The sequence below is a fragment of the Acomys russatus genome, chromosome 15, assembly GCF_903995435.1.
Source record: "Acomys russatus chromosome 15, mAcoRus1.1, whole genome shotgun sequence".
Classification (NCBI taxonomy): Eukaryota; Metazoa; Chordata; class Mammalia; order Rodentia; family Muridae; genus Acomys; species Acomys russatus.
The window spans coordinates 62082925-62097535 of NC_067151.1; the positions used below are offsets into that span (position 1 = coordinate 62082925).

Here is a 14611-nt window from a genome sequence, read left to right on the forward strand (position 1 = left end):
GGCCTGGGTCCTGATCTTGGCCTTTCCTATGGCGTTTAGTGGTTTTAGTATGGACCGTGTATTTGCTCCGACCTGGCCCCCTCCTCACACTCTGCGCATCCCTTCGAACAAACATCTAGACAGCTATCCTCAACTTCTGTGCTCTTGTATGTCCTTTTGCGTTAGTACCCAAACCCCAAATTTAGTCTTACTTAGTCTTCAACGAGCCTCCTGTTCAGTGATCCATATCAGAACCCTGGTTACCCGGCTCTGGGAGGTTTTCCCTGGAAGTGATGGAAACCTCTTTCTAGTCGGTGCCCCAAATAGCAGCAACTGCCATCTTCCTTCAGATGCCCTCCCCTACAAAACCTGCCCTATCCATGGACAACCCTACCCCTGGCCCCCTGTTCCGACATACTTGCTGCTGGGAACTTTCCTTCCCAGCCTCCCACGCAGCTCTGCTGGTGGGGCTGTGCACATGCTTCAGCGGGCACCCGGCTCCCTGACTCACCCAGACAGCATGAGTACCTGCCTGAGTATGCCAAAGCCCAACGCTTGAGGCTGGGGAGAGTGGGGTAGAGGTTGGACAGGAAGAACTCCCGGAGTGGGTGCGGAGAGGAGTCCAGCCCACTATTACAGGGAATTCTCCCGCAGAACCCTCATAGGAGGGAACATCCTCCCTTTAGAAAGATAAATTAAAGCCAAGCTGTGTCTTTTACATGTCGTTGTCTGTCCCCAACCCCATCCCCCATCCCAGCCATTTATTTCATTTTTGTGAGGCAAGGTCTCACAAAATGCCCAGGCTGGCATTAAACTTTTGGCAATCTTCTTGTTTCAATCTTCTGAGTGCTGGGTTACAGGCCTCGTGAGCCTGGCTACTCGTGGTTTGTGCTGCTGAGGTACTAAACGCAGGGCTTACACACATTGGGTTGGTACTCGTTTTTTGTTTGTTTGAGACAGGGTTTCTCTGTGTAACCTTGGCTGTCCTGGACTCACTTTGTAGACCAGGCTGGCCTCAAACTCACAGAGATCCACCTGCCTCTGCCTCCCGAGTGCTGGGATTAAAGGTGTACGTCGCCACCACCCGCTTAGCACTCTACTTCTTGGGGTGCATTTCCAGCCCTTTAATTTTGCTTTTGAGGCAAGGTCCACGTTGCCCGGGTTATCTCAAATTTGCAATCTTCCCACCTCAGCCACAAGAATAGCTGAGATTATAGGTGTGCCTCACACCTGCCCAGTTGCTTCTGTTTTAGCAGAGCCTAACACAGAGTTGGAGCTCTGTGGTCATAAGTCAACACGGGGCGGGGGGCAGAAGAGCATGTTCAAAAAAACCAAGAACATTACTTTATTGTGAATTCAAGAACACTGTATAAAAAAAACCCTCCAGTTGTAGAAATGAGCACGTTTTATATACAGCAGTTTTATATACAGACACTGTACATGTGGGCCCTGCCCCTTAAGCTACACTCTACAGACTGTACACATGGGCACTGCCCTTATGGCTATACTCTAGAACCAGGCTGGTACAGTCCTCTGGTGGGCACAGCTCCAGGGAATGCTGCCCCGGGGATGGGGAGGATGCAGTCAGTGCCTGCTTACAAACCTCTCTGGCAGCCCAGCAGGTGGAAAGCTCACCGAGATGCTTGGGTCAGCCCAAGCTGCCTTTCCTGTACCTGGCTCCCACGCAGGAAGCTGTCTCAAGCATTTCCTTCAGTCAGTTCATCATGGCTTCCTTGGGGAAGGACATCTTTACCAAGTTCAGTGATCAAGCTGCCTGGAGCTCAGGCTCCTCCATCTCCATCTCCCACTGGACCCTCTTAACGGGGCCAGGTCTGCACAGCTTGTTTCTTTGGCTTAAAGGTAGAAACCTCAGGGGAAGGATCTTCCCCACTTCCTTCTCCATCCCTCTGAAGTGGAGGCAGGGACGGCACAGTCAGGCTGGCTGAACTCCTCTGGGTTGAAACCCTTAATACTGAACCTTTCCGAGGCTTCGGGGCGGCGGCTTGTGCATGTGGAGGGAGAGGGTCCCAGGGCTGGAGCTTCTAGGGGGCATATCCCTGCCCCTTAGCCCAGTTCCAATCCTTAAGCCAAGTGAAACACACACTGTCACTGAGTTTGCAGCAGCAGCAGTGGCAGGAGCAGCACAGCCCAGACCAGTGGGAAGAGGCGGGGGGCAGCGCTGTGACCGATGCTGTGCAGGACCTGCACCTCCGGGTCATCTGCACGGTGAGAAGGCGAAGACGGAACAGGGTAAGTGGCTCATTGTTTGCAACCGGCTTCTGGCCAAGCAGGATTTAGCCAGGACTTAGGCAAAGGAGCCACCGCTAGCACCTGGTCTCCTTGAGCAAACCCCTTCCTGTGACCCAGCCCCACTGGCTCAAGCTACCTACCAGCTGGAAGTCTCTTCTCCTGCGAGTTCACGTGGGCCTGGGGACTATGAGCTGGAAGACAAGAATGGTAGCGGATCAGTTATGGCACCACCAGGCAGAGAGGCAGCTTCCTCCCCATCCCAGACCACCAGACCAAGCTCAGCATGCAAGGACGGAGGAGGAGGTCCACAGGGCCCGACACTCACTGATTTTGCCATTGACAGTCACCTTCAACTTCAAGCACTGGGTTTCCTGGTGGTGGATAGGTTTGGCTGTAAAAGAAATCCGTAGGATGTCAAGGAAGGGGCCTTTGCTAGAAGATCCGTGCTCAGACTTGGCTGACTTTACTTTCTCAGGGCCCTGCTTACTTTAAACTTTTTTTTTTTTTTCCTTATTCAAGACAGGTTCTCACCATGTAGCCCTGGCTGCCCTGGAACTTGCTATGTAGACCAGGCTGGCTCCGAACTCATAAACATCTACCTGCCTCTGCCTCCTGAGTGCAGGATAAAAGTGTTCAACGCCGTACCCAGACTTTATTATTTATTTAAAAAAATTTTTTTTCTTTCTCTTTCAAGCATGTCATGGCACATGTGTGAAAGTTAGACCGCAAATTTTGGAAGTCAGTTCTCGCCTTCTACCTTGCTGTCCTGGGATTGACTATGTAGACCAGGCTGGTCTCAATTGCACAGATACCTCTGCCTCCCACGTGCTGGAACTGAAGGCGTGTGTGTGCCGCCACACCCCACCAAGGCTAGTTTTCTTGTTTCTGCCTTCTCTTCTCCTTACAGGAGAGATAGGATGACAGGTGTGCACCACAGCTTTTCACTGGGTTCTGGGACCGCTGGCTTGGTGGGTTACGGACAGATTTTAGGTTCTCAAGCCTGTGTTAATACTGTTTTTTTTTTAAAGAGTTTAAATTGGGGGCTGGAGAGATGGCTCAGAGGTTAAGAGCACTGGCTGTTCTTCCAAAGGTCCTGAGTTCAATTCCCAGCAATCGCATGGTGGTTCACAACCATCTATAATAATGAGATCTTGTGCCCTCTTCTGGCATGCAGGTGTACATTCAGACAAAACATTGTATACAAAATAAATAAATAAAATCTTTAAAAAAAAAAAAAAAAGAGCTTAAATTAAATCTGGGGGAGACAAGCTCTCTTGAAGCCCAGGCTTGCCTTGAACTTGCTATATACAGCCGAGGATGCCCTCGAACTCCTGGTCCTCCTGCCTCTGCCTTCTGAGTGCTGGGATTACAGGCAAGCATCACTCCCACCCCTCCCCCCACCCCATATATAAAATATTTATTCAGTGTGTGTGTCACATGTTTGGAGGTCAGCAGACAATTTGGAGAAGTCCTGTCCTTCAGTCACGTGGGAGCTGGGGATCGAAGTCACGTTGTCAGGTTGGCAGCAAGTGCCTTTTTATTTGTTCTCTTTATTTGCTTTTGTTTTTGAGATAAGGTCTCAATATGTAGCCCAGGCTGGCTTCAAACTAGTGATCTTGGTTTCATTTCCCAAGTGCTAGAATTATCCATACTTCTACCATACTTGTCCCTGCCCACTTTAATTCCTTTCTCCCCTCTAAACTTTTTTTTTTTTAAAGATTTTATTTATTATGTATACAGTGTTTGAAAGCCAGAAGACAGCATTAGATCACATTGTAGATGGTTGTGAGCCACCATGTGGTTGCTGGGAATTGAACTCAGGACCTTTGGAAGAGCAGACAGTGCTCTTAACCTCTGAGCCATCTCTCCAGCCCCCTCCCCTCTAAACTTGATTTAAAATTTTTATTTATTTATTTTTACTTTTGGTTTTTCGAGACAGGATCTCTCTGTGTAGCCTTGGCTGTCCTGGACTCACTTTGTAGACCAGGCCTTGAACTCACAGCAATCTGCCTGCCTCTGCTTCTAGAGTGCTGGGATTAAAGGTGAGTACCATCACGTCCAGTTTATTTGTTTAATTTTTAAAAAAGATTTATTTATTTTTATTTATTGTATATGAGTGCTTTATCTGCCGAAGAAGGCATCAGACCACATTATAGATGGTTGTGAGCCACCAGGTGGTTGCTGGGAATTGAACTCAGGACCTCTGGAAGAGCAGGCGGTGCTCTTAACCACTGAGCCATCTCTCCAGGCCTATTTGTTTAATTTTTAAAATTAATTTTATGCATGTGGGTATTTTGTCTGAGTACCATGTATGTCCCTGGTGCCTTCAGAGGCCAGAAAAGGACACTGGATATCCTGGAACCAGCGTTAGCTGCTATGTGGTCCCAGGAACTGATCAGTGCTCTTAACTGAGGAGCCATCCCTATTCAATCTTTTTTTATTTTTTATTTTTATTTTATCTTTTTCAATCTTTTTTTAGATTGGTCTTGCTCTAGCCCACACTGACCTGAAACTTTGTAGCCCAGGCTGCCCCTGAAATCAATCACATCGGTCCTCCTATCTCAGATCACAGTTGTGAGCCACCATGCCTAGCTCACCGTGGCTTTACCTTCCGCGTTTGCCTACTTCCTGACCAGCGTGCAGCTGGTCTCTCACTGCCTGGAACAACACTCAGCTTTAGCAGGGGCAGTAACAGCACGGTGGACCCTGTCCCTTCCGCACATCCCATCTCACAGCTCCCAGCTGAAGCGAGGTGAGGCGTTCACACTGTCATTTCTCTTTACCTGGACCATTTCTACCATGCTGGCCTAGACTCAGGCAGAGAACTAAACCCTGGATCTGCTCTTCACAGAGCCCCTGGCCTCTGCCTCCCTCAGGAGACACTCTCAACCCCTACTAGTATTTGGGCCCCAAGAATCTGTCCTACCCACTTTCCAAGCCCGTCGACTCATTCTAGGAGTTCTGGAAGTGACCACGCCCCCACGTGCCTCCTGTCCCTGTCATTCCACAGTCTCCTCCATCTTTGACCTTGGGCAGGTAGATACACACATTTCCCCGAGTGCCCCGGGATCGTGTCTATGACATCACACTCTTCTCCTGGCTTGCTGATCTATGTGAGTTCCTTGAGGACCAGGAACTACGAGTGGTTTTGTTTTGTTTTTGTTTTTCGAGACAGGGTCTCTCTGTGTAGCCTTGGCTGTCCTGGACTCGCTTTGTAGACCAGGCTGGCCTCGAACTCACAGGGATCCACCTGCCTCTGCCTCCCGAGTGCTGGGATTAAAGGCGTGCGCCACCACACTCGGCTTGTTTTGTTTTTTAATCGCTGTGCCCATTCACCAGACAGAGTGCCTAAGACACACCTGATGCTCACTCCCCATCTGTGCTATGAAGGAGAGAAAACTGAAGTTTAGACTTGGGATGGGAAGCCCCGTGGGTACGTGTCTCCGCCATTAGCGTGCGCCCAGGCCCGCGCTGCCGGGCCGCCATTGCTCGGCGGCCCATCCATCCCTTACACACTCACAGATGTAGTAGTAGCTGTGCCCTTCCTTGAACTCCTTGCCCAAGGTGAAAGGTGTAAAGCGCTGGAACTTCTCAGATAGTTTCTCTGGGCCATGCTTGGCATTGGGTTGGTTGCATTTCCAGCGGACCTGGTCCTTGGACTGGGGCTGGCATGCCACATACTCCTGGTGCGCCACCATGTACAGCGTGTACCGCTCCATGGCAGCATCTGCCACAGTCTCGTCCTCGTAATGTGGGCAGATGATGTCCAGGTAATCGTTCAGCTGCACGTGCACGGTGTAGTCCTCGTCCCGGAACCTGGGCCCGGGCAAGGCAGGAGGGAGGGAGGAAGGCATTCGCTCAGACGTCAGCCCAGAGCCTTGAGCTTCCAATTTGCATCATCCCTCACATTTCACCAGGAGCCCCAGAGAGTCGTCCCCCCCCCAAGATCTCAACTCCAGTAGTTATTTACTGATCTTGACTCCTCTCATCTTTCTTCACCACCTTCAGCCATTCCCTCCCTATCTTCAACTCCTACTCGTCCATTAAGTTATTTCTCAGGTACCAAAGTACCTTCTAGGACACGCCAGGTATTTGCCTAAGGATAGGTTTCTTAATATTTCTGTAGCTCACTCCCCACTCTAGGCTACTGACCAATGCTTCTTTAAATGCCAATAGACTTCAATCTGGGCAGCTCTCTACTCTGGAGCCCAGACCCCTTCCTTTCTCTTTACCATGAAGCTGAGCCACTCACATCTCATCCTGCCCCCTCCCACTGAGTCTCTCTCAGATTTCCACCATCCATCGGCATCCCGAGCCCTGGTCCAAACCCACACTCAGAGATAACCAAACCACATCAGTTTTCTCAAATCTCTCTTCCTTGTTACTCAAATGTATGCCCTGATCTCCTTGTCCCATTTTCTCACCCAGAAACATCCCTGTCATTTTATCTCTAGGAGTAACAATTCCACCTTCCCCTGACGGAACGCTGCAGACGCTGCAGGTCTCAGGCCCGAGACCCGCCCCTTGCCTACCTCCAGGTGGAGCTAGCTCCCCTCCCCCAATCGGTCCCCACCCCCCCAAGGCCTGCAGGCTCCAGCCTGACTGCCCACCAGCCCCTCCTCCCCCTGAAGCTCCAGACACCTGGCTCCAGCCTGGGTAGGGTCCTAGCAGGGGAAGGGCTACCCCCCACTGCCCCCTCTTCACCCTCCGAAGAAAGCCAGTCAGCTTCTCCGAATTCTCCCAAGCACTGCCAGTGACAGGCTCAGCAGAGCTGGCTGCCAACTTGCTTTAAATCCAAGTCCTTAGCATAGGTGGTGCTCATGGTGATGGTGGGGTTCCATGGTAGCCACCCACCACCCAGCCATCATGACCCTTTAGAGGCCTGGCCTAGCAACAACTTGCAGCCTCTAGAACCAGGCTTGCCAGCCCCTCCCCCACCCTGGGGAAAAGGAGAAGGAGAGGGAGGCTTTTAAAATTCCTCTCTGGAGAGATAAACATAGAAGCCATTTCAGAACAGGTATTTCAGCTCTGGGCCTGGCGTCTTTCCCTTATTCCCGTGATGGGCACTGACTCATGCCTCATCCACCTCAGCTACCCGCCCAGGCACTCTTTGAGAGCCTGTGAAAATTTTACCTTGTCAAATAAGAGCAGACCCCAGGACCCCAGGAGAGCCCAGGACTGGTTTGTCCCAGTGCCTCTAGGCAAAAGGAGCAGAGAAATCTGGACAACCAAGGCATCTGTCTCTCCAGGACATGGGGACCCAGAGTCCAGCTCTTAGAGACGCCCATCTCTGACACTGCCTCTGCCTGGAGCCTGGAGATCCCAAGGCCCACCACCCTGAGTCACCTGTGCCAACACTACACCCGCCCTGCTCAATGCCATCTCATCTCTTCCCCCCAAAGCTGGGCCTGGCTAGACGGCCCATGACCTCCACTGGCCTAGACTGGCTTTCCTGTGGCTGTAAATAGGACAGGGTATGTGTGCGTCCAGAGGGCTGAAGCTATTCTTAGCGGGGCCATACTTCTAAGGGTGCTATCTCCTACACTTGGCCCGTCTGTGACACTTGGTCTCCATCTGGAAAGGGGGGCTCCGTTAGCGGTGGTGAAGACAGGGAGGGGGTCGAGGAAGAGGCTCCTTCCTGAAAGAGAGGAAACCTGGGAGCTTGGGAACGGAAAAGGCCAGAGTTCCCCCCTCCTCAGGGCTTCCTGTTCCCTCCTCCAGCCTCAGCCAACACCTGGCATGGGCATAAACAGGGACTTTGCTCTTTCCCATTACCAGCACAGGACTAGGTCAGGGAGGCAAGGAGCAGGCGCTGGAGCTGCCTGGGCTGCCCTAGTGCTCCAGGCCCACGGAGTACGGGTGGCCTTTAGGGCTGGCAACTGGCTTTATCCTTCCTCCGACGTGCCCGAGACAACAGACCCTCAACAGGCAATGCCACAATGCTAGAGGAAGCTGGCACAGCATCTATGTATGTCAGGGGAAGGGGGGGGGGGCCAGACTCGATGGATATGGGCGTGGTTTATTGGTGTTTGGTGCCCCCCACTCCTCGGCTGCTAGGGCCTTTCCCCTTGTTCCACCACAACTCCCAAGTAGGTTCTGCCCCTGCACTGTTCTCATAACTTGAAGAAACTCTAGGGCAAGAACAAAGGGCCAGGCAGGGTCTTCCCCCAAATACCATTTGCTTCATAGCCCTAAAACCTGCCGGGGGAGGAATTACCTCCTTCCTGTTAGGCCCTTTGTAGCCCCGTGAACCCCCCTCTGCTCATCCCCAAGCTTTCCAGTGACACACCTCTCACCAGTTCCTTAGTGTGACCACCTCAGCCACTCCCTCGGTCTACCCATGCACACACAGCATGTGCCTAATTTATGCCACCCTTCCTCCCCCCAAAAAAATCCTTGGGGACACTCTCCAGGGTCATCTTAAATATACGGTGAATACCTAATCCGAAACCTAGATCCCTACTAAGGGTCATTCCACGGCTACTCTGTCCTTACTCGTGATGGTCAATAGCTGCTTGTCAGCACACAAACGCCCAAGCGGCACACAAAAGTTTCGTCGGGGGACTTAAAGAGCCCCGGAGACCAGGGCTAATGTTCCACTCTCAAGGCAGGAACGCTCGCGAGGCAGGAGATCCTTACTTTAGAGTGATGGAACTGCCAGAGGGCAGGCAGGAAGAGAGGGGCTGAAATAGCGCCTGTGCAAGTAAGCACGAGCAGCTTTCTGCCCAGGTCCGCTGTTGCTAGTTCCAAAGGGGAGGTAAAGACGGCGGAGGTGGAGAATCCTACGGAATCCTTCCCACCCCTGGCCACCTCTCCTAGGCTCAGGCCAGAGGGTGGACAGGAGAGTTAGCCCGGGGAAGGGCATTGCCAACCCGGCACCCAGGCTGCCAGGGGGGAAATCTCGGGGCTTACTTGGGATTTGAACTGTTCCAGAAGACGATGTGGCGGTCAGCAGCGGCCAGACTGCAGCACAGACCCAAGAGAGGGGCCCAAAGGAACTCCATAGCGTGGGGCCGGGCCGGGCCAGGCCGGGACGGGACGAGAGCTCCGCAGTGTACGGTTCCCACTGGCTTCTCCACGGTACAGTAGGTACCGCGATCACAAAACTGGCCTCCTCTCTGGTCGGCTCCGCCTTTTGGGCAGCACCGCCCGACACCAGCCCCGCCTCCGCCCCCGCCCCGCCCCGCCCGGCGCGCGCTGCCCCAGGGCTTGGTGGCTAAGGAGATGGAGGAAGGGAAAATGGGGAGGGAGGACTTCGGTGGCCACGGACAGAGAGCGCTCCCGGGTCTGCACAGATCTCCCCATAGCTGCGTGTTCACTTAAGGGGGCTGGGGGTTGTCTATGTGAGTCTCTGTAGGCTTTGTGGGACTGGGAGCAATCACAAGCTGGAAAAAGGGAAAAACTCACACGTGCAGGTCTGAGAGCCAGCGACTTCAGAACCCGGCTTTGCAGCGCAGAGCGCCAATCTTGCCAGGGTGCGAGGTGGGGGGAATATACTCGCACCTTTCCCGAGATTCACACCCAGGCCCGCGCACTCGCCTTCTCACACTATCCCGCGATACCCCCAGTCCTCCTCACCATGCCTAGACTCTGCGCTGGGCTGCCCTTCCCCACACAGACGCGGCTATTTGTTTTTGTTGGGTTTGTCAATGTTGTCTTTGTTCAAGAGATTGTGTCATCGCTTAGATGCTGGGAATAAAGTGCGACGCTGTGTGTGATCAAATGTGTAACGTGTGCGGCCATGGCTAAGGGCTTCTCAGTCCCATCAGTACTTGTGCGTGAGAAACTCACAGGACCCTTGGGCTCACGAGAGGTGGGGGGTGGGGGCTCTGTTCTTAATTTTTTCAATATCGCCAAAAGTACACTAATGACCTGTTTATATGTTTCACGTGTGTCTCCAGCGAAGGCGCTCTTGCAGATGGAATATGGAAATACGGTCACGAAGGGTGACAGACCAACCGACACATGTACATATGGCGTGTGTAAGTGCGTGTGATGGCGGATAGGTGTAAAGACACTTGTGTGTGGAAGCGTGTGAAACGCCTTGACATACGTATGCTAATGTTTGTGAACAGTGTGTGAAGAAGAGGAGAAACGCGTTTGGGCGTGCAGCGAGGGTGGGCTGGAGTTGGGGGTAGTTTGGGCGGCTGTGTTTGGCTCTGGCAGACTTGGGTCTTCCAGTAGGTAGGAACCTCACTCACTCAGTACCAGGCTCAGATTCCCCTCCCCCGCTCCATGTAAACAAGCCTGCAGGAATTCACCTCTCGAATCAGCAGCTGTCTGGAGAGGGGTTGGCGGTGTCTGTGCCTGTGCTGGGGCTGGCGGGCAGGTGTTTGATTAGGCTCGAGTGCGTTCCTGGAGCTGGGGAGTCGAAAGCTGAGTGCTCGGTAGTTGGCGTGTGTGGCGGCGTGCTTGTGTGTGCTGCAGGGTTTGATGGGGCGGGGGTTTCCGTCCCTTGTTTGTCTTCTTTGCGGCTGCGCAACAGGGCAAGCCGCGGACCCAGGGTTCTTCGCAGGCTCCAGTCCAGCTTCCTAGGGTTCCAGGCCGTTTCATCCTGGGTTGCTTTTTTTTTTTTTTTTTACGGCCTGGCTTGGCTGCAGACCCTGTAATTACACCGGGCCAGGACGCCGCGGCCAGTCCTGTGCTGACCCTGCTGGGGAGGAGCCTGGATTGAGGAAGGCTATGGCTTTCCTCCTCCCCCTCCAGGGGGTGGTCTCTACTTGTAGCTTTCACCATAAATATTTACTAAGCTCTAACTAGGTGCCACGCCCCGTAACCCTGCGCCTGGGTCAGGGTCCGGCTTTACACAAGCAACACGCCACCGGCGCTCACACCTGCCCTAAGCGACGTGCCGGAGCTCCATGCAGATCTAAGGTGCGGCTAGCCCCTCCCGCCGGGTCCGAAGTTTATCCGCAGCCCTTTGGAAGCGCCTCACGCGCTTTTTGCTCACCGGGAGGAACACATAGGTGAAGGTTTCCCACGTGCCCTTAATGGTGCAAGTACCCCTCCCAGTTCCTTAGCTTCAGAGTTTTATTTTCTTCTCTGAGTAATTGCCGGCGCAAGCACAAACAGTAGCGGGTCAGTTTTGAGTGAGGTCACTCACTAGAAAGGTATAAACATGTGGCTGCTGAGAAACTCGTAGAAGAGTTAGGCAAGTGGCACATCTTTAGGAAAAAAAAAAAAGTCCAAGGTTGCCTCTGGCGGGAGACGGCTTCGGGCCGGATCACCTCTGTTGGCTGCCAATCTCCTTGCACTCAGCCTGGCGAGGACATGTCCGCCTCCTGCCGGCCCGAGTGTAAGGCTGGAGCGAGCTGGGTGGAGGCGATGGCGGAAGCCTAGGCGCGGACCGTCTCCAGCATTTTTACTTCAGGTCTTGCACTCCCTGTATTTGCACTTTTAGAAGTAGCTCTTCTGATTTGCCTAGCCCTTGGTTGGCTATTGTATTTAGAGCGCAAAGATGGTGCTAAGTCTCTGCCTTCCTGGAGTCCTGCAGTCGGTAGGGCACTTATGTTTGGGCACGTGTTTTCCTGGAATTGGGTAGTAGAGGAAATACGCCTGGCAAAACAATAATCTTGCTAAGCGGGTGAAACTCAGACCCGCAACACATTCACACCACCCCAGTCCTGCTGGAACCGCTACGCCGCCTGCTGGGCGGAGAAGAGAGTTTCAGGCTCCGTCGTGATGGCGGACGCTGACAAAAGAAGAGACGTGTAGAACACAGGAAAAAATCAAGGCCTCCTGGGCATCCCAGTTCTAGCTCGCCCCGGCATGTCTGGCTTTGTTTGGGGCTATCTGTTACCCTAAAGTTGTGTACCTGCGTTGTCTCTCAGCGCTCTCACCCCCGGGCAAACATCTGTGCTAAGTGGCAAATATGTATAAGGTGTCTGTTTGTCTGGGGAAAACCCCTCTGTGAATCCCTTCTGGGAATTTTTAAGGGGTAGGGTTAAACTCCGGGTGTGCGGGGTGGGGTGGGGAGATCCTGTTCCCACAGAGGGCACTGCGTAGCCGCAGGCAACTTTTCCAGACTGGAGCAGCCACAGCCACTCAATAGCTTGACTTGATGCTTCAGAGGGGGGAGGCCAGAGCCCCAGGCCCTAGGGCATCTCTGGGTGCTTGGAGGAGGCAATGGCATAGTGAGCCCTGAACTTGAAGCCATTTCTATCCCCACTCTCTGAAGGTAATTTTGAAAAGTAATGTGTACCATCTCTTACTTTATTAGTAATTGATGTGTGCACATTTTTCAGTTTGGAAAAAAGAAGGCAGAGGAGCTTCTAATAAGGATGTTTTCTTGCTTTTTTGATTTTTATTTTTTTGAGATAGGATAGGATGGCAGTGTGTGTGTGTATATATATCACTAATATATGGCCCTGCCATCCTGGAACTCATTATATAAACCAGGCTGGCCTCAAACTCACAGAGATCTGCCTTCCTCTGCCTCCTGAGTGCTGAGATAATAGGCATGTGCTACAGGGCTCAAAACATGGCACAGCAGTTAAGAGCACTAGTTGCCCATCCAGAGGACCAGGACTTTATTTCCAGAACCTTCAAGGGTTGCTTACAACCATCTGTAACTCCAGTCCTAGGGGATCGAGGCATATAGGTGGTGCAAAGTCTTACATACAGTCAAAACCTCTACATACGTTTAAAAAAGGTAAAAATTTTAAATAAACCATATGGTCTGGAGAGATAGTTTAGCCATTAAAAGGCTGGGCTCTGGTGGCACACGCCTTCAATCCCAGCACTTGGGAGGCAGAGGCAGGCAGATCACCAGGTTGGAGGCCAGCCTGGTCTACAAAGCGAATCTAGGACAGCCAGGGCTACACAGAGAAAAGAAACCCTGTCTCAAAAAAACCAAAAGCCAAACAAACAAACAGGCTGGGCTCTTGGGTCAGTGGTGGCTGACACCTTTATTCTCAGCTCTCAAGAGGCACTGGCCAGAGGATCTCTGTGAGTTTGAGGCCAGCCTGGTCTACAGAGCAAGTTGCAGGACAGCTAGAGGTACACAGAGAAACCCTATCTCAAAAAACAAAGCAAAACAAAACAAAACAAAAAGAATGGGCTCACAACCAAAAACCAAAACAAGCCGGTCGATGGTGGTGCACATTCTTAATCCCCGCACTCGACTTCTTTCAAAAAAACAAAACCAAAAACCCCCAAACAATTATGTGTCAACTATTCCTTTAATAGGATTATGAATTTGACTCATTTCCTTTGAGACTGTGGTTGTTACTAGGTGATCGTCAGCAGTGGACACACTTCTGGGGATGCCTTCAACAGGGTTCTTCTAGACCAGGAAGAGGAGGAAGACCTGCTTTGAAGGGGGGGGAGGGTGGAACACCATGCCATGCACTGAGGCCTGTGCTGAACGAGAAGGAAAACGCGAACTAAAGAGTACGCTCAGATTTATCAGCGCTGTGAGCAGTTGCCTCCTGCTCCTGTCTTCCCAGCTTGGCACACTGTATACAGTACTCTGCCTGCACATACACCTGCAGGCCAGAAGAGGGCACCAGATGACCTTATAGATGGTTGCGAGCCACCATGTGGTTGCTGGGAATTGAACTTGGGACCTTTGGAGGAGCAGTCAGTGCTCTTAGCCTCTGAGCCATCTCTCCAGCCCCTGACACTGTACTCTTAAAGCCATGAACCCAAGCAAAGTCTTCATTAAGTTGATTTTGGTAAGTAATTTTGTAGTGGCTATTAGAAAAGCAACAGAATCTATTTCCATCACACACACAACACACACTTTAACTCCAGGAACCAGTTCTACCTGCCACAGGATACATCCCAGCCCTAGAATTGTTGTTGTTGTTTTGTTTTGTTTTTTGAGACTGGGCTTCTCTGTGTAGCCTTGGCTGTCCTGGACTCACTCTGTAGACCAGGCTGGCTTTAGAACTCACAGCCATCTGCCTGCCTCTGCCTCCCGGGTGCTGGGATTAAAGGCATGCGCCACCATGTCCTGCTTTTTCTTGATTTTTCAAGACAGGATCTTTCTGTGTAGCCCTGGCTGTCCTAGAACTCTTTTTTGTTTGTTTGTTTGTTTTTGTTTTTGTTTTTCGAGACAGGGTTTCTCTGTGTAGCCTTGGCCATCCTGGACTCTGGAACTCTTTTTGTAGACCAGGCTGGCCTCAAACTCACAGAGATCTGCCTGCCTCTGCCTCCCAAGTGCTGGATTTTTTTTTTTTTTTTTTTTTTTTGTAAAGACAGAATCTCATTATGTTGTCTAGGCTGGCTTTAAGTTCATGGTTTTACTTGCCACAGCCTCCGAAAATTTGAGGTTACAGGCAGACACCATACTCGACTGGGAATAAAAAAAGCACTTGGGAGTCAGAGGCAGGAGAATCTCTGTGAGTTCAAGGCCAGCCTGGTCTACAAAGTGAGTCTA

General features: G+C 51.9%; 1 protein-coding gene across 1 annotated transcript; it reads right to left on the reverse strand.

Moving 5' to 3' along the window:
• Nucleotides 1-2060: 2060 nt before the first annotated feature.
• On the reverse strand, nt 2061-9344 carry Efna1 (ephrin A1). The gene is made up of 5 exons (XM_051157535.1): nt 9142-9344; nt 5750-6045; nt 2555-2620; nt 2370-2420; nt 2061-2198 (listed from the first exon to the last, which is right to left on the reverse strand). Exons 1-5 carry the CDS (start codon nt 9231-9233, stop codon nt 2086-2088), a joined length of 618 nt encoding a protein of 205 aa, XP_051013492.1. The 5' UTR covers nt 9234-9344; the 3' UTR covers nt 2061-2085.
• Between the last annotated feature and the right edge of the window lie 5267 nt (nt 9345-14611).